At 41.0% G+C, this 19,685-nt stretch overlaps 1 protein-coding gene across 7 annotated transcripts in view; it reads left to right on the top strand.

Annotated features, from left to right (window-relative positions):
- The window catches only part of TUB (TUB bipartite transcription factor), a 131,549-nt gene that overhangs the window by 89,533 nt on the left and 22,331 nt on the right, over positions 1–19,685 (top strand). For 3 of the 7 annotated variants that reach the window (XM_054171918.1, XM_054171915.1, XM_054171917.1), the window contains exons 2-4: positions 6,550–6,601; positions 7,968–8,130; positions 19,052–19,189. In XM_054171918.1, coding sequence (XP_054027893.1) covers positions 6,550–6,601; positions 7,968–8,130; positions 19,052–19,189 — 353 coding nt within the window. The remainder of the gene's footprint in view (positions 1–6,549; positions 6,602–7,967; positions 8,131–19,051; positions 19,190–19,685) is intronic. The other 4 variants (XM_054171916.1, XM_009905122.2, XM_054171920.1 and 1 more) reach the window with 2 other exon arrangements.

Below are 19,685 nucleotides of genomic sequence, written 5' to 3'. Positions count from 1 at the left end.
CCTGCAGGTTCCTGACCCTGTTAATGGGCTTTTACAGTAGCATTTCATCAGTGCTGCTGGAAAGCTTGTTCCTGTAGGCTTAACAGTAACATTATCCAGAGCAGTTGGGTTTTATGAAACTACAGAGACCTTGTGGAAGTATAGAGCTTATAGAGAAATGTAATTGGGTGAAATGACAGATGGTATCCACTAAGCCAAGTGCTATCCCTTTGCAGGAATTTTATTTCATGTGTTTTTAGAGACTTTGTGATGTTCAAATGGCACATTGCACCCATGCTTGTCCCTTTGAGTCAGCTGTGCTCTGAAAGCTCCCATAACCTTTCCACAGCAATGTATCAACTTCCTTCACAGCAAGAGTGGATGGAAAAGATCTGAGTGATGTGGAAGATTAGTCTGATGTAGTGTAGGGCTTTCCCCCCCTTCTCTTTCTATTTAGTTTGATCATCCATTGCTTTTAAATTGAAGTTGACAATAACAGAAGAAACCGGGGATGAAAATACCTCTTCTAATCTTCCATTGCCTCTGGTTTGGTGTTACAAATGGGAATCATATTTTCTTACACAAATCCTCATCATTTTATAATGTGAAATGGTTGTTTCAGGAATTTTCCCTATGTACACTCACTTGTCTTGTGCAAAGGTCCCTGATTTCACCTAGAGTTTTTGGGTGCTGCTATTAGTAATGTATCGTCATGAGGAAGCAGAAAGAGAACATGCAACCCAGTCTATGAAAGCTTAGCGGTAGTGCAAGTCTGTTGACCAGGAGCACTTCTCACTGCAATTAATACTGGGCTGCAGAGATGTGATAGATACGATTTTGGACCTTTGTCCTGGTAAAAAACATTATTGTCATGGAAAACGTTCCTTTATGAAGCAATGTCAGGAAGGAACAAAACCATTGCCTCATATGTCAGGCAGAAACAATAGAGCTGCTTTACTGTGTCAGACATTAGCACAAGTAAGTAAAATCAGTGTCTACATGCATCTTGCACTTTATGATTGAAGACATTTCTTCTTAGCTCTTTTCTTTTGCAGTGGCTTCCTGAAATAGAGGCATTTTGCATGTTCAGAAGTGAATTTCAGAGTTTCATGTAATCATGAAGCTTTATCCTTAAAACTTGATTGGTCTTGGGTTTCTTTCTACATTATTTTTAAGGAATAAAGATTAGGAAGAGCTTAGAATACTAAAATTCTTGCTTGTATTTTTGTCTGATGACATGCAGCAGTATAGCAAGCCTGGTTATTTTTGTGTAGGTTGGAATTCATGTTGAAACTATCACTGTGAAATCTATTTTGTGCCTTAAAAAAGGTAGCACAAAAACCCATTGCTTTGACAAAAAAAGAGGATTGTTCATTTAATGTATTTCCCTTTAGAAAATAGCAGGTGGGGATGTCTGAGTCAAATGCTGTGTTTAATAGTTGAAAATAATGCTGTCTAAATTCAATACTTAAGTCTCTGTGGGTCTTTGTCCAGGCTGCTAATATCTGTCTTCACAACACACAGCTATAGGCTTGACTTCTTAAGGCCAACATCCAGTATGTTCCAATGGGTAGGTTGCTGTGTGTGGATGAATGGGTCTTCCCTTGAAAATTATCTGCAAAGAAATACTTGCAAGCTGTGATTTGTTAACTGAATTTGGACTAGACTATCACTGCAGACCTGTTGTATTGCATACAGTGTAAAATTGCTTTTTGTTTTAAATCGATCAAAGTCCTAGCCAAGACGCCAGGTGGATATATGATACTTGATCAAATAAGAGTGAAAAATGAACCTTGCTGGATGCATAGGATGCTTTAGCATGCTCAGCAGATTGCTCATATCTGTGCATATTCTTTAATAATTCCATTTTTATGAATTATAAAGTTATATTTCTCAGTTAAGACCGAGTTTCATGCTTCTGCTGGGATTTTCTAGCATCACATCAAACATGTAGGCAGAGTTGTTCTAACAGCCACAATCTGTAAGATTAGTTCCTGTTGTGGTCCTGCCATGTTAGAGCCATAATTTTTCCTCTGTACTGGGCCTTTAGTCTCTAAACATCCCAGTAACTTGGGCCAATGAGCAGCAAAACCATGGCCATTTCTGGAACTGGGCAGCAGAGGCTGGGTCCTCACCAAGTACCCAACTCTTTCAGAGAAAAGAGCAATTAATGTGTGCTTTTCAAAGACCAGGAAGGCTGTGTTTCTGCTCCTAGACTTGTGTGGTTTCCAAAGAAAGAAAAGGGTAGGTTCCCTGGATTTCAGCTCTTGACTCCTGGAGCATCTGTCAGAGTGCATGACTGCCAGATGCTATGGCAAGATCATCTGCTAAGTCTTTCTGCAAGGCTTTACTGAGATGAGAGGAAAAGGGTCAGAGTGGTGGTTGCACACTTGCATCTCAGAGTCTGCTGCAGCTGTTCTTCAAGCAAGAGTGAGGACTTAATGGAATTGCTATGGAAACAGAACTTATTTTATTAATGTATTTATTGATGTATACATGTGTTTATTAAAACTCAGATAGCCCTTAATGGCAAATCATGGGAATCATCCAGTGTCAAGAGAGTTCCTCCACTGAAAATGAGGGAATGTGACATACTGGCTGCTAATCAGCAACTCCAAGGTCCACTAGTCCTGTAGAAAACACTGAAGTACAAGCTCTCAAATTGGAATGCCCTGCTATTATAGCAGAAGTGTGTATAGGCTACATTGGATCCTCTTTTTATTTGGATTTGCACAAGCATTATTTAGGCATTCAAGAAAGGGCAGAACTGCAGCTTTACAGTGATACTGGCACTGAGTACATGTTAAAATAGACAGTTGGTGGTTATGGGGCCTTTTTTACACTGTGCAGGATTCAGAGTGGTATGGCTGTTGGGTGGGAGTAAGACATTCTCATACAAATCCAGTAATCTGGGCAGGGGGAGAATTGAGCTCTATTCTACTAAACCCCAGTATCAGTGAAGAAAGCTGGAGTTCAAATTTACTTGTTGAATGTTGCAGCTTCAATAATGCAAAGCTTGTCGCTGATGCATATTTACAAAAGGATTGTGGAAAACTACCCAGAACTTTATGAAATATGAAGTAGGAGAATGAAGGACCTGGAAGTTGCAGATGAGCTTGTCAGCATGCTGCTCTTGATGCCAGCTTTGATTGCATATTCAGAGACTTTAAAAACAGCCTCTTGCAGTCGAAGGGCAACAGGGAGAGGTGCTTTAGTGTTACAGCATCCATAGTTATTGGATGGAGTTTCATTTCTTTGTCAGTCCTCTGGTGTGTCAGTTGCTTTGCATTCATGGAATGCTGGCTTGGTGTAAATCACAACCCACCTCTGACTGGTTGTTTGCTATGGTGTTAGTTAAACTGCCCGATTTACCATGGTAAGAATAGAATAGAATAGAATTAACCAGGTTGGAAGAGACCTTTGAGATCATCGAGTCCAACCTATTGTCCAACACTATCTAATCAACTAAACCTTGGCACCAAGCACCCCATCCAGTGTCTTCCTAAACACCCCCAGTGATGGCAACTCCACCACCTTCCTGGGCAGCCCATTCCAATGGCAAATCACTCTTTCTATGAAGGTCTTCCTAACATCCAACCTAAACCTCCCCTGGTACAGCTTGAGACTGTGTCCTCTTATTCTGGTGCTGGTTGCCTGGGATAAGAGACCAATCCTCACCTGGCTACAATCTCCCTTCAGGTAGCTGTAGACCATAAAGAGATCTGAGGGAGCTGTGTTTGTTTACCTGGACCTGAATGTAGCTTGTTGTAGCTTCCCAGACAGTCTCAGGTAAGGTATAGAACCTAACAGAGGACATTTTGCTCTTCTCTTGTGTACAGTGTTATGCCAGGATATGGTGTGATGGGAAATCAAAGGGAGCTAGAGTCATCCAGAGTGCTCTGATGCCTTGTCTGTGGTAGAGAATTTAGAATTGAAAGCTGGTACTGAAAACCATTGTATTCACATTAAAGTCATTACTGAACTGGATGTTAGAAAAGTGTTTATAGCTCTTTAAACATGTGTGAGGGAGGCAGCATAGTCTGATTTATAAAGCAGAAGATGAGAGATCAGAGTTTTCTCCTTAGCTCTGCAAATGACCAGTGGAGTGGAGCAGCATTGGCTCTTGCCCTCTCTGGGTTTTACAGCAGAGTACGCATTGCTGCCTCTGCAGTTCTTATGGTCTGTATTAACATTATTACATGGTTTTGGCTTTTCTTCAAGCATTGTCTTAAATGAGGAGGATTTGTTCAGGCCATTAAGCCTGAAACTTTATACTTAGGCATCTTTTACTCAGTTGTTCGGCCACAGATACCTGTAAGGGTAGTTTTACTTTCTAGCAGTGCAAGCTAATATGTACTGCAGTTGTATGAAGTACTCTTGGAAAACCCTGATATTCTCTACCATGGAGCAATGTGTCTCTCCAATTTGTATCTTTTCTGTAATTTATCAAACAACACTTGGTGTGAAGAACATTTCTTTGGTGAATGTAAGGGGTTTTTCTTTTCTTTAATTATTTTGTGAACTATGAGTAATGCAAGAGACTGATTTCATACCCAAGGTACTTGTACAGCATAGTTTTGTTCTGTGCCACAGTAGCCTTTTGCAACATAACCTGAGTATGAATTGTAAAAGGCTGATTCTAACAAAAAGACTTAGATATAGGTCTTTAACAATGCTGGCCTTGGAAAAGGTGGTATTCTGCATGCCTTTATTGAATGCCCTATCTAATCACAGAATCACCAAGGTTGGAAGAGACCTCAAAGATCATCAAGTCCAACCTGTCACCACAGACCTCATGACTAAAGCATGGCACCAAGTGCCACGTCCAATCCCCTCTTGAACACCTCCAGGGATGGTGACTCCACCACCTCCCTGGGCAGCCCATTCCAATGGCTAACAACTCTCTCAGTGAAGACCTTTCTCCTCACCTCAATCTTAAACTTCCCCTGGTTCAGCTTGAGACTGTGTCCTCTTGTTCTGGTGCTGGCTGCCTGGGAGAAGAGACCAACCCCCTCCTGGCTCCATCCACCCTTCATGTAGTTATAGACAGCAATAAGGTCTCCCCTGAGCCTCCTCTTCTCCAGGCTAAACAATCCCAGCTCCCTCAGCCTCTCCTCATAGGGCTAGTGCTCTAGGCCTCTCAATGCCACTATAATGTTACTATCTCCTACAGAGTAATACATGGGAGGTTATTTTTCATGAAATTTCCATTCAATGCTCTTTGGTTATATGTAGGTCAGAATCCAGGTTTGTTTGTCCTGGATTTGTTCTCTTTTTTCTCTTTGATTTTTACCACTCATTATAAAAAAAAAAAAAGGGGGGCTAATCTTTTTAGAAAGATGTGGTGTAAGAGAAAAAGAGTTCTACTTGTAAGAGGCTATTTTTTTTAATTCTATAGCACTATTTTCCTTGTAAATTTTATATTACAGTTTAAAAGACTTAATTATCTGTATTCAATGTTTAACCATAATGTTCTTACCAGAGACCTTTGTTCTCTGGAAAAATTAAGCACAGTCAGTAAGCTCGTAAAAGGCTTCACCAAAAAAGCCCTATGAGGAGAGGCTGAGGGAGCTGGGGTTGCTTAGCCTGGAGAAGAGGAGGCTCAGGGGAGACCTTATTGCTCTCTACAACTACCTGAAGGGAGGTTGTAGACAGTTTGGGGCTGGTCTCTTTTCCCAGGCAACCAGCACCAGAACAAGAGGACACACTCTCAAGCTGCACCAGGGGACATTTAGGCTGGATGTTAGGAAGAAATTCTTCATAGAGAGAATGATTGGCCATTGGAATGGGCTGCCTGGGGAGGTGGTGGTGTTGCCATCACTGGAGGTGTTTAGGAAGAGACTGGATGGGGTGCTTGGTGCCATGGTTTAATTGATTAGATGGTGCTGGATGATGGGTTGGACGCGATGATCTTGAAGGTCTCTTCCAACCTGTTCTGTTCTGTTCTGTTCTGTTCTATTCTATTCTGTTCTGTTCTGTTCTAACTTTCTGATTTTATTCGTTTCTACCAGCTCATTAATGAAAATAATGAAATGCACAGGAGCTAATTCCCAACTAGCAACAATTAGCAGAAAGTAATATGGCAGTGTGCATTGCTCTTTGTCCTGCAGTAAGTGTGACTTTTTGGATGTGCAGGAATAAATTCTAGGTTTCAGTGTGCAAAAGATGAGACAGTTAATTTTCCTAATGCAATTTTAAGTGTGCTGAGTTGCTAAGCAGCTCTCTTCCACCCCTCTCTTTTTACCTGCGAATTTTCAGTCAAACCCCATTGCTGTACACATTGACATTTTGTATTAGAAAGCAGTGGAGAAGAAAAGAGAGACTATGGATTTTGTGTGTGTGAACTGACTGGATATATATTTCTTGATGTTTATGTGAGCCAGAGTTGTTTCATGGACTGCACTTGAATTCTCTTGAGCTGACTTTTGTCATCTAGGGCAGGCAGAATTCTGTGGACCACGGTGAGAGTTTTATATGGAGAATTCCTGCAGGAATTTGCTCCAGTGATTGCATGTAGGTGTTGTTTTGAGTGATAACTGTGTTCCAATTACGTACTCCTTGTCTTTGCAGTGTTCTGGATGATGAGGGCAGCAGCCTGCGTCAGCAGAAGCTTGACAGACAGGTAAGATTTTGGAGGGGCACCTTCTTGCTCTCTGAAGTCTAGATCTTGGAGTAATCACTGACACATGCATCTGGTAATTGATAGGAAATTGCATCCTTTGATTAGGGAATGCAAACGAGAAGCCTGTGAAGGTTACAGCTTACTTAGAAGCCTAACTTCCATTAAAATTTTTCTCATGACTATAATTTGAGTGATTCTCCTTTACACTGCCCTGGACTTGTATAGGCTGACTTACAATGTGCTTTTTAACTCTTTGATGAACCAGAAAGGATGAGAGATTCTGGCATATGTGCCATACAAAAGAGGTTTACCACAAAGGTTTTACATCTTTAGCCCTTGTGGCTGTAAACAAGTGGCACTGTGTGCTGTGTTGCCTGTTTAGTTACTGTATTCCTACGTGACCTGTACTGGAAGGTGAATCAGAATCTCTCCCATGAAATCTCAGGGAATTGTGCCATCAGGTTTTAATGGGTTTCCCTGTGTTTCCCTTTTGACAAAGCTTTGCAATGTTTATAATTAAGTCTTGTGAGTTTAATGTTTTGCTATACATTTATTTTTCCATTAATTTTATCAACTTGCACGTCTACCAGCACCTCATTTTCAAATTCAGATACTTTCTACTTATATCATAGTTTTGTACTAGATTCTGATTGCTTTGAAGTCATGTTGAGGTTTTCCATACAATTTATGGAGCTGAAAGAATCCACTGTCCATTCTCATTCTTCACTTTCAGAGCATCTCCTTTCTAGAAGCAAAAAAATAATAATCACTATATAGGAGCAGGGAAATGGGGAGGTAATGGATGGTGAAATTAGCAGCTCAGTTCCCTCATTTGGAAGAGGGCTCAAAGAGAAGTGCCTGTGGTGCCGCTGAGTGCCGAAGGGTTTGGTTTTCAGAAGGTCTAGCTGAGAAATTGAAGCGTTCAATTCAATTTCATGTTGTGTAGTTGCTAAATGAGGCTCATGTCCAGCATTATCACTTGATTCTAGTTTGTAGATTACCTGCTTTTAATTTACAGAAACTTTAATTGGCATCTCTGCTGCATGCCCTTGCTTACCCTCCCATTGTTTCACAGCCAGTACTCGCTTGTTTTCCCAAGGGTTATTTCCAAGCAAGCTCTGACAGCTGGTAGACTGCTCAGAAAGATCTATTTTCATGATTTGCTGTTTCCAGCAGAAGGTGTTTTAGTGGTGGGCTGGTTGTGGTTTTTTGGAAAGCTTTCCTATAATCTGATAGCCTAAGATCCCACTTGCCAACTGCTGCCGCTGGAAAAACTGGACAAAGTGCAAAGCCCGCCATTGCCTTCATCACAGGTTGCTATTGCTTGGAGTCCATTAACAGATGCTTTCCTGTGTGTTTTCCTCAGCGAGCACTGCTTGAACAGAAGCAGAAGAAGAAGCGCCAGGAGCCGTTAATGGTTCAGTCCAACGTGGACAGTCGCACAAGAGCTCGCAGAACGAAGCACTCAGAGGAACAAGCGCCGCTGGTTGAATCCTATCTTAACAGTAACAGCAGCACCATATATCATGGTATATGAGTATGATCTATTGCATGTATGTTTACTGCAAGTCACCATCTGATGCTTTCCACCTGAAATTGATGCTGTTGAGAAGAGAATGTTGTTTTGGATTTTTCAGTATATAATTGGTAATCTTCACTTGTGTTTGGAGATGAAGACATGGGAACTTGCAGTGCTAGCCTGACAGGAAGGAGAGGGCTAGCTAGCTGCCATTTCAGTGCCTTGGGGGAGGGAGAATGACTTGTCCCTTCTGCCATGAATATTAAAGTGTCTTCAGCCTTGGTTCCTACTGAGGTCAAGCTGATGCTCTTCTATGTATTCCTCTGTTTACAATTTTACTTAAGCCTGACAGTGTTGTTAATAAGTCTGAAACCTGTTAACCAATATCAACTAAGGCTGAATGTAGTTATTTCAAAGGTACTGAAAGGTTCATTAATACAGGTGAGTTGGTAGAGAACATTTCAAGCTTACTCTAAGTGATTTCAGATAGAGAATTATTTTTTCTGTTAGTATTATTTTAATTCTATTTTTCTACTAACTATTAAAATGTCTTTTTCTCAGGATCTGGGAGGACAATTTCTTTCCAGTTTGACCTAGGAATTTGATTTAGCACATAATTTCCTTATATTTCCTTTATTTTTTTTAATCAGATAAAACAGATTTTTTTTCTCTTTCCTCTTTCACTTAATAGATTATCAGAGGCACAGAACTGTTTTAAAGAGCAGTATCTGGTACAGAAGTGCTGTCATATAGTATAACCTTTTGTATTGTCATCTGATGAAGGTTTTAAATTTCACAGACATGAGAAGCAGACACTATCATCCCATACATTTTAGCAGATTTCCTATCTGTATTAAATCATCTTCATTTTGCAACAGTTTGGACTAGAGTGGGCTTTCTGATTTAAGTGAGATTAACTGTGCTCTTAAGGTAAAGGTGACCCTTCATGTAATACTATACCATACCATTTACAGGAATACTTATTAATTTATTCTCCTTAAACCAGTTTGTACTAGATTGTCTCTCAAATCCTTTCAATATTTCACAGGGTTTCAGCTAAGCAAAAATCTATATTGATGTTTCACATATTCAACCCAGAATTTGTTCATCCCAGGGAACAGCTGTCCTTGTAACAAAGTGTTTGGTTAGCAAAAGCCAACCTAGGAGAATTTAATTACCTAGTGAAGTGTCTTATTGCCTCGTAAAATCCTTTGTTAGGAATGTTGCTTTGGAAAAATATTATAAGAACTCTAAAAGTGCCCTTTTTGGTGTGGTTTTCTCTGAGAATGTGCTTAGTGTCTTAGGTTACCCTGTTCACATGGTACATAGATAGGTTTCAATGACCATTTTTAACTGTGGCATTCAGCTTCAGGGTTGGCACTTTTTTCCCCCTTCAATGAAAACATTTGTGTGTGGGAGTGTCAGATGCATGAGACAGCTGGGCTGTTTCTAAAGAACTATTCTGCTCTTTTCCGTTCATTTGTTGCTGTTATGGGCATGCTGATTTTGAGTTAAGAATGACTCTTTGATGGGAGTCGATGGTCTGCTGAATGAACTACATTGCTTGGACAAGCATGATTGTGAAATCAATTCCTGTACTGCAAATGCTACAAAAAGAACACTTCTTTCCACCTATCATCCTCCTCTACTCTCTTTTTTTAGCTTGTACTAATTCTGTGTAGCACAAAAGTACTTGTTGATTTCGACAAATAATTGGATGCCTGTGTGGAGATATGCCTATGGTACTTTGAGCAAAGTAGGTCAGAGATAACATCTCAGCAATTCTGAGATGTGAGGCTTTCTGCACTGGAAAATTTTCTTTCATACGCTGCCATAGCATATTCTGATGCAGTTATCTTTGGTGCAATGGTTCCCTGATGGGCAACTCTGCTCTGGAATAAAAATTCATTTCATTCCAGAGTAATTAGCAGAGTGTGGAGTAAAAAGTTAGTCACTTTTCTTCTGGAATAGAAGATGGGCTTGGTGAGCTATTTGTAGGTAGTGAACAGCGTATTTTGCTAGCTGAACCAATCTTAAGTTTTTCCATATAAAAGAGCCCTTGGCTGCTTTTGAACCTCTGCAGGGAGTTGCAGTGTGATTACTGCTGATCCTCTGGCTGCATGTGTATTTTACTTCATCTAGCTTGGAGCCAAAGGGAAGTGCAAATAGATCTAAAGAGCAGTAGGATGGAGGGATGTTGACTAAGAGCTGTGCCTGAGCTCAACTGGGGCAGGTGACAAAAGGGATAATGCAGATGTGGCTTTCCTACGTTTGTGCCGTGCAGGATTGAAGATGGTGGGAGCAGTTTGATTTAGTCTGAACATGTTTCTTTTTGGTTAGTTTAGTAAATAACAAAATGGCTCTGCTGAAAGCATGTTTCCACAGAGAAGCATTGCCAGGATGACCATAATTTATAACTGGATACCTTCAAAGCAGAGAGCTGAGATGTTAGTAGGATAAAATGGTATCTGTTCCCTGCCAAGTGTTACTAGCAATTCCTCTGAGTGCCGTGAGACTTTGAAGGAGATGGGTGCGCTTGCACTGAGGAAGTGGCTCTGCATAATTCACCATGCACAAGTCTCCAGAGGGATCATTTCTTCTAAGTTCCTGCTCATACTTCTCCTGCAGGTAAAGGTTCTCAGATACTGTAGCTTGTAAATGACTTGCATGTAGTACATCTTTTTAGAATTGTTGGCATAATGCCTAATTAACTAATAACAACAAAAGCCTTTGAATTATCTGTGGGAACCAACAGGAATTAGGTTGAACAGGCCAACGGGAGAGAAGATGAATCCTTGGCACTCTGGTCTGTGAGTGCTTAGCCTGAGCTGGAGCATTAGCTGGTGGTAACACAGTACTTGCCCGTCAGCATCCTTAGATCAGGTAGGACTAAGTGTGCAGGAAATTGCTTTTGTTACTTGGAAAGGATTATAGAGATATGTTTTGTGGGAACAGAACCTCTTTTATAATCTCTGCATCTGGGAGCACAGGCACACTAGTAGGAGAAACAGTTTCATGGCAGCATTTCTGGGTAAGTCCAGGACAAACCTATGCATATGGAGGTAACAGGAAGTGTTTGTGTAAAATGATGGATGCAGAATTCTTTCTTTCTTCCCCCTCCCCCACTGAAATGAAGGTAGTGACCTAGTTTGGCATCACACCTGTAGGTAAGAGCCTAAACTCTCTGCCTGCCATTTCAAGCAATAGATATCCTTCCATTAACTTCCATGATGTTTGACTCCAGTTGTTACTATTGCAAATCATAGCTCTGTCTCTTGCAGTACCAAATGCAATCTGATCACTAACTCATCATTATAAATGGTGAAATAAGAGCCAGTAACAACATTTTGTATTGCTGTTAAGTTCACATTGCATATAAAAGGCCACAAAGTGATTTATTCACTGGAATAAATTTAATCCCTCTGTGAAGGAGAGATCACTTACAAATTGGTTTGTCTTCTCTTTCTTGTGTTCTCATTTAAATTCAGTGTCCTTCATAAGGACATATTGCTGCCATTCTGTATTGCCTTGCAGTCATATCTGCTGGTTTGTTTTCATGTAGCTCTCCACCACTCACTTTGTGAAGTTTGTTGAAAACCTGTACAAAACATTTTAGCCTGATATGACATTGCGAAACTGCGCTATGAGCACGGTGCTTTTCAGTTTGGATTGCAAATACATGCTGAGCATTCCTGGAGCCAAACAGCATGCACAGATATGCTGGTTACTGCAACAATTTAATTACATCACTTAATTACCTTAAATGTAGATGATGAAAGGTAATTTTTACAGAGAAGAGTAACTTCGCTTCTGTGGAAAGGGTGAATTTCCACTGGGGAGTGATTTTTCTTTTCATGGCATTGAGGACAGCAGAGATTTGAATGAGTGCCAGAGATGCTTTCATTAATATTACCATACTTTGTTGCAGCTGTGGCTTCTTCTTCTTTTTTTTTTTTAAGACTTGAAATTAAAAATGTTTTCATTTAGCTATTCAGAGTAATTTTCGTAGCAACTTCCAATTTAGAGATTTAGATTAACCATGTGTAAAAAAAGGCAAAATTGCTTTCGTACTTTCCTTCTTTGACATTTGGCAGCATGTTTAGATGTCATGGTTGTGTGTTGGAACAGGCTTCTGATGCTAAGCTGTAGCTCTGGATTGTTAAATTTGATGTGTCATTCTGCTGCCTTACCATGAATGATGAGAGTTTTCTGATGAGTATCAAGCTGTCACTTTGTAAAATTACATCAGTTAACCGTTAATTTAAAGACCCAGATATTTGTGTGTTCATCAAAAGAGTCTCTTGCCATCTCTTGTTTCCCAGTGACCTTGAAATGAGAAGGTATTAGTTTATTTTTTGAAGATAGCAAGCAATGTTCTGTGCACCAGACTATTAATACTGAGAGATCAGGCAGCACTCCAAGTATCATGTGGGCAAGATACTTAACTTCCAATAAGCATATATTCTGAAATCTCCCTTTCAGCTCTTCACCTTCATCCTTTAAAGCATCTTTTTGATTTTAGTGCAGTAAGGACTGCTGTGCTAGTACATTTCCAAAATAACCAAAACTAACTTGGCAGCCAGGATCAGAGCACAGTGGGTAACAAGTGGTTTAGAGGTCTTTCTGTGGTCCTTGGTACTGAAAGATTTCAGAAGTAAGTTTAGAGACAATTCCTCAAAATTGCTTGAAAAAATCCCTTCTCTTTGCTTCCAAGTTCCACTTGAGGTATATTTACTTTAAGTTAGTACTTCACAACTAGCTGTCCTTGACAGTCTCAGGATCCAGAGGCAGCCGTGGCCAGGAGGTGAGGGTGACCCCAGTATGAGCAATGTCCTTGCAGATGGAGCTCCATCCCACAGGCTTCAAACATGGTGGACACAGCTTGCCCCTGCTAATGGGATTCTCTGCAGTCCCACACATGACAAGGGATGAACTGGGGCCAGACCCCTCCATGGTGCTCAGTCTGGGCAGAAAGGGAATGGGGCCAGGAGATAAGGCTGCAGTGTGCATATAAAGGGTCCATCAAGCAGATGAGCTCCCTATAGCATAGCATAGGGTCCTCCCAAGAGACAGCCGAGAAGCAGCATAGGTATAGCACAGCCCTGGTCTGAGCTGAAATAGAGTCTGTGGCCCATGGGCAGGGACTGGATGCATTGTGGTTTAACCCCAGTGGATCACTAAGCTCTCAGGGAAGCTCATCAGGGCAATTAAAGCCTAATCGTGCCCTCGGAGCCCTGGAACACAAAATAATTATGTAATTTCTCACTGTCCTTAATCTTCCAGGCATAGCTTTTTCATGGATAATTTTAGCTTTCCTCATTAGTTGTCTGCTTTCCTAAAGAGTCTAATTCAATGCTATTAACTCTCCATTTCACATGCTCCCTTTTCTTTCCCTCTCCCCAGGGTCAGAGACCAGGTATGTAGGGGTTAAGAAGAATCTTTTGTTTATTGTTCCCTTTGTTCTTTCTGAGGAAATCTCCTTACAACAATGAGCTTTTTAAAGTGTCCTTAAGCACCACCAGGTTCTCATGCACACTTGTTCCTTTTTCTCAGCCTGTTCATATTCATTTTAACTTTGGAATATTTTCATCTTTGCAAAGCCAGTCTGGTCATAACAGTATTAGATACATAAACTGCAGGGAGTTTAGGTATCATGAAGGCCAGGTGGCAACTCATGCTTTTCGTTTTCATTCATTCATATAAATACCTGTGGATAAGTATATTTCAATATTATTTTCAATTCTGTTTTGTCTGCATCTCAGATTATTCACTTAATGACAAATGGCATCCTTTTGTTTGGTTGTGCTTTGTGGCTTTAACCCTGTGACATGCAGTGTTGGCCAACTCAGGCTTCTTTTTCTTACTCATAGCAGTTAGGCCAAGACATTGCCCTTCTCTGCTTCTTCTTTACTCACCTAAGCTCTGTTAATAGACTGTTTCTTGTATGTTGTTCCTCATTTCATTCCAGCACAGATCCTGAATTAATAGCACAATTTTTTGGTCTTTTTTGTCTCCTCCAAAATGTTTTCTTTGCAATACTGTATTGAGGTTAGTAGTCAACACTTGAGTTAATAAACATGGATGAATAACACTAAGATTAAAAGCATGTTAGTGTTTTATTTGAAAGCTTGCCATACGTCTCAAAACTATTTCTTACAATTTAGCAGTCCAAATGGGAGTAAAACACCAGATCCAAGAGTCCAGTGTTATTTGCTGTTTGAAATTCTGTCTCACCACAGCAGATACTTCTCCATTTTTGTCTTGGGTAAATGCAAATTCTCGTAGAAACAAATAATGTAATAGAAAAGGAAAATCTTAGGGTTTTGTAGGGTTTGGGGTTTCTTTCTAAGTAAAGATGTTAATAATTTAAGGTGAGGTGTATGGAGTATTGGGCTAGATTTTCAAATGTAGTTTCCTATTGTTAAGATGATCAGAGGACTGGAGTGCCCTTCCTATGAGGACAGACTGAAACAGTTGGGGCTGTTCAGTCTGGAGAAAAGAAGGCTCTGAGGTGACCTTATTGTGGCCTTCCAGTATCTGAAGGGGGCCTACAAGAAGGCTGGGGAGGGACTTCTCAGGATCTCAGGTAGGGCAAATGGAATGAAGCTGGAGGTGGGGAGATTCAGACTGGTCGTGAGGAAGAGGTTCTTCACCATGAGAGTGGTGAAGCCCTGGAATGGGTTGTTCAGGGAGGTGGTTGAGGCCCCATCCCTGGAGGTGTTTAAGACCAGGCTGGATGAGGCTCTGGCCAGCCTGATCTAGTGTGAGGTATCCCTGCCCATGGCAGGGGGGTTGGAACTAGATGATCCTTGTGGTCCCTTCCAACCCTGACTGATTCTATGATTCTAAGATAACTATCAATAGGGATTTTTAAAGTTGCCTACAAAGTCTTCTTTTTTTGTAGTGAAATTAATGCATTTTTAAGTGACAGTATTTGAAACTCCATCCTTGTACAGCTGCATTTAAGGTTTTCACATCCAGTTAAGGACACAATCATTCTCGTATCAGTGAATATTATCTAGGGAGGTCTGTTTATCTCATTTCCCTTATTCAGGCTTTCTTGTTGGGGAACTGTAAATTGTTTTATGGGGCTATCTAGAGGCTGAGGAGAATGCAGGTTAGAGTTTGCCTCGAGGTTCCTATCCTGCTGAGAAAGAGAATTCTCGTCAGACTATTATTTAGTGATCCAAAGATGTAGTAAAGGGCAGAGGGGGAGACATTTGATCCCTGACAGAACAGTTGGGGATAAACACTGCCTCTCTGAATTGCTTCATCTCCACAAAGGCAGACAAGGAGGAGTGATGGTTCAGTAAGTTCAAAGCTCCACATGCTAATGACCAGCTGCTGAGTGAGTACAGAGCGGGTATTAGAAATGGTCATTCTCACATCTTTCCAGGGCAGGAGAAAGCCCTGGAAACAGAAAACAGAGTTTTTTTACCTTGCTCCATATACGTAAATCTGTTGGTCTCACTGAGCAAGGCAGGTCCATAGACCTCTCTCTGGAGGTCAGCGGGCTTCAGAAGGTAGCTCATTGCCCATGCCTCAGCAAAGATCCAAGTGTTACCTTTTTTGCTTCTCAGCAAGGATCAAAGTGTTGTCTGGCCCTGTTGACAGAACTGCTGTGCTGCATAAGCTTCTTATGCACTGCACTGCAGTGGGCAGCCTGTACACGTGAGGAGTTAGCACTTAGAGACAGGGGAGACCAGTACTTATCCTGTGCTTAAATGCAAGTATGTAGCCAAGTCCCCTGCGACTCTGTGCTGTCTTGAACTGAATTTGTACCCCCAGTAGCAAAACTACATCATTTCATTGGTACGTACAGTCACAAGAGAAAACATTAGTGACTGGGTGTGCATTAGCTGAGGCCTGCTCTTTGGTGAATAGTTCATAGCTAAGAAAGTTTTGTGGTGGAGATGGTATTTTGGTGTTAGATTTGGAATTATTTTAGACAGTGCTGTAAATGTAATGGTAAAGCTCAAAAAGCATCTTTAGAAACAGGATATTCTGTGCTTATCCCTTTCATGTGCCCAGCTGCAATATCTGCACATTTACAGTTCAAATCTTATTTGCAGTCTCCATCACTTACATCTGAAGGTCCTGTTTACTATAGACAGCAGTGATGGTATATGGTCAAAAGGGCTACTGGACTGAAATTTTGTTCTCTGCCTTGTAAAGAGTAAAGCAATGGGAACATTTTCCTCTCTGTCCTTTGGACCTCCATTCCCGTACCAGAAACCTATTGAGACACCTCCTGCTCAAAGTTATGAGACAAAAGTAATTCAAAAAGCTTCAGGCTTTTACATGTTAGATCAAAGGATGGCTGACAAGATAGTGAAGATAAGTCTTTAAGTCTTCAATTAACAATGTCAGAATGTTTCATCCTTTGCTGATTAATCATTGCTTTGGACCGAGTAAATGATGCTTCATCTAAGTGAATGAATAGGGCCATATTTAAACTAATTTAGAGAACTGTCTGGTTGTTTAATATAGGTAATTTGTAAAGCACTGAATTTAATTATAATGTGGATTATAATCTTTAAACAAATAAAAAGCACACACTAATTTTTGAAGAGAGGCTGAGCCACAACTGGAGGATAGATTTCTGGGCTGGCAGATCACAGAGTTTTTAAACACTGTAGGGTGGGGAATCTTTGGTTTCCTGCTCAGTCCCAGGCTGCTGTGCCCAGGGAACTGGGACCTGGTGTACTGTCTTTTCTGTGCCCTTTTCCTTGCCCCACTGTGTTGTCCTGGTTTGAGGCCAGGCAGATCCTCTCTTGCCCCAAGAAAGGGGCAAAAGAATGACACTCACACAAATGGATTGCAAAAGTGATGGAAAGTTTAAATGGAAAAGCAGCAAGTGTTTTACAGAAGCTACGAGCTTAGTGACAAAAGAATCCTAAAGCAGAGTCCCCTGTAGCACACCCAAAAGCCTCCCAACACTTCCAATCTCCCCACCTGAGGGTATAGCCCCCAGGGCTCCTTCTTCCTCCTCCCACTGTCAGGCTAGTATCAGGCTGGCCAGGTCTGAGGCTGCTCCCTCCAACAGGAGGCCTTGAGATAACTTCCCCAGTGTTACCCAATAGGCAGCATCTCCCACAGGAGCAGAGAGGGAAGAAAGAGGAAGAGAATGACTTCTTTGCAGATGGATTTATAGGGAGCAGAATATTATGGGCATGAAATACGCTATTTCCTGTGTCTACCTACTGGGTTGGACCCTTGGGACGCTGGAGGTGTAGCTTGTGTGGCAGTAGCAGGAGGCACTCAGCCTAAACTGCCACATGTGTGCTCACTCCTTTGCTTATGTCTTACTAATTTCCAGTGCTCCTTCACGCTCTACAGTGGGACTGCGGTCTTGTGATTAGTGTATGATAAAGGCAGGAGTTGGGCAGGGATGATCTGTTTCTTTGGGCTTTTAGTTGCTCCTCTACTAATGTAATGTATATCCTCCATAAAATGTGAACTCTTCCTCTGCATAATGAGGAAAAAATATGTGTGTTTATTGAGTGCCTCAGATGCTCGTTGTGTTGTGAATGTAACACTGTTGATAACAGATTGCTGTGCTGGGGAGGGTAGCTGTGCGTCTGTAAGCCACAGTCTGTACAGACATGGCTAAATCCGTTTCATCTTCCTCCTCTGAGAATCTTCTTGGTTTTTCTGTTGCTATTCATGCTCGGGAAGGGTTTGGTAAACAGAAAAGTTGCCTCACATAGCAGAAGCCTAGGGAGAATGTCCCCCTTCAAAGAGAGCTTACTGGCAGTCCACATGTCTTTGAGCATCATTTGGTGTTTTGGGGGTTCATGAAGTTTGTTGGGATATTTTTGATGTAATTTTATGGATAACTATTTCTTGCCAGTAAGGTTCCTTAGTGGATTTTTTAAATCCTTTTAAAGAAAGCACTTTAGTTCTGGTAAAAAGAAGAGGATGGTGGGAGGCCCTAAGTGCTGAGGTAATAACTCCTTTGAGACAAACCACAGTCGCCACGTGAAGGCAGTGGGGTTTAGCAATAAAGAGGGAGCAGCAGCTAGCACCAAAATCTCTCAGTGCCCACCTACAGGTTGTTTGGTTTGGGGCATGAAGTTTGGTGATTCCTTTATGCATTTCATGAAGGTAATTGCCTTTGTAAACTCAGTATTATTTCACTTCAAAGCTTGGCCTGGCCAGAAGAAAGAGTTCCTGTGTGTGTATTGCTTTTACAAATTCAAATATTGACCTCAAAGTGTGTCATGCTTTTAGGAAAATTATAAAGCTGCTTTTTACTTCAAAAACCGGCTCATGTTGCATCAATTACACTGACAGTTTATGCCAAGCATATTATGTTGAGACTTCTAAGGAATTAATTTGTGCATGTTACAAAGTAGGAGGAATTTTTAATGTCATCGTGGGTTTCGTTTTGCCCATAAAGGCTTGGCCATTCTACCCCTCGTACCTTGTCAGACACAGTTGTGCAAGATGTGTTTTAAAAAGAAGCTTCTAATGTTTCCTTGTTTAAGGGCTTAGCTGCAAAGTCTAAAGACTTTTTTTTTTTTTTTTTTCCCCTGCCTTTGTGCTGCCACTTTTGATGACCAGTCTGGCAGAGTTTTATTATGAAGAAAAGTGCTTCCTGTAATAGCTCAACACCACGTTAATATTCTGATGTCACTTTTGGCCTGAACGTTAGGAGTGGGTATTTTATTGGAAGGAGGTTAAAAAAAAAAAGTAGGAAATACATCCCCTAGCACTTTCAGGTTTTTTTTACAGTAGCTTTGCAAATTCTGATGTATTTGATTCTCCTCTTTGCATGAATTTCTGGAATACCCAGCAAAGTCTGCTATGTCTGCTTACTCTTTTATGCCTTCACAGAGTCCTCAATTCATTCTCTCTTGTCTCTCTCTCTGTTTCTCTTTTTTCTCTCTCTGTTTTTCTTTTTGGTGGGGTACCCTGATTCTCTCAAGCAGTGCAGGAGGCCGAGCAGGAGGATGTAAAGGTGGTAGTGGATGCCCAAGCTCCGAAACCAGCTAAAAAAACCAAGGCAGCAGCTGCGAGCTGCCAGAGTGGCAGCACCAGAAAGGAGAAAAAAGGGAAGCACAAAGGTTAGCTGCATGCGGCTGAATGCCAGATGTTGAATTAATTGCAAATTACTTCCTTTACTTTTTCTTTAATCTTTTAAATTTCTTTGAATTTCTAAAAATTGCCTAAAAGTAATTTCTTGAAATGTGTATGAGATTGGAGTGACTTGGTCTTTGTCTCAACTTATACAACCTGGGAGTGAAGGCTGACTAGTACCTGTAAGACTGAGTCTTTTCTAAAGGAGAGTGTTTTTTCAAGTTGCAGAGGAGGGGAAAAGTAGTGATGGAAAGCTGCTGGTGTTTCCCTGCACTGTTAAAAGGAATGAGAACCATCTTACCCTGGTGTGGTTCTTTAGATTATCTGCATGTAATATAATTTGGAGTAACAGCCTGAAATTGCAGTCATTTCTAATCAGGCTCTTACTGAGGTTTAAACTATATAAATTAGAGGTCAAGTGGGCATTGGAACAAAAATGAGATAACATCCTCAAAGGGGTTCTTCAAGCTGTTACTTCAGTGT

Source organism: Dryobates pubescens, chromosome 22 (assembly GCF_014839835.1).
Source record: "Dryobates pubescens isolate bDryPub1 chromosome 22, bDryPub1.pri, whole genome shotgun sequence".
NCBI lineage: Eukaryota > Metazoa > Chordata > Aves > Piciformes > Picidae > Dryobates > Dryobates pubescens.
This window is presented reverse-complemented; position numbering and strand designations above follow the sequence as displayed.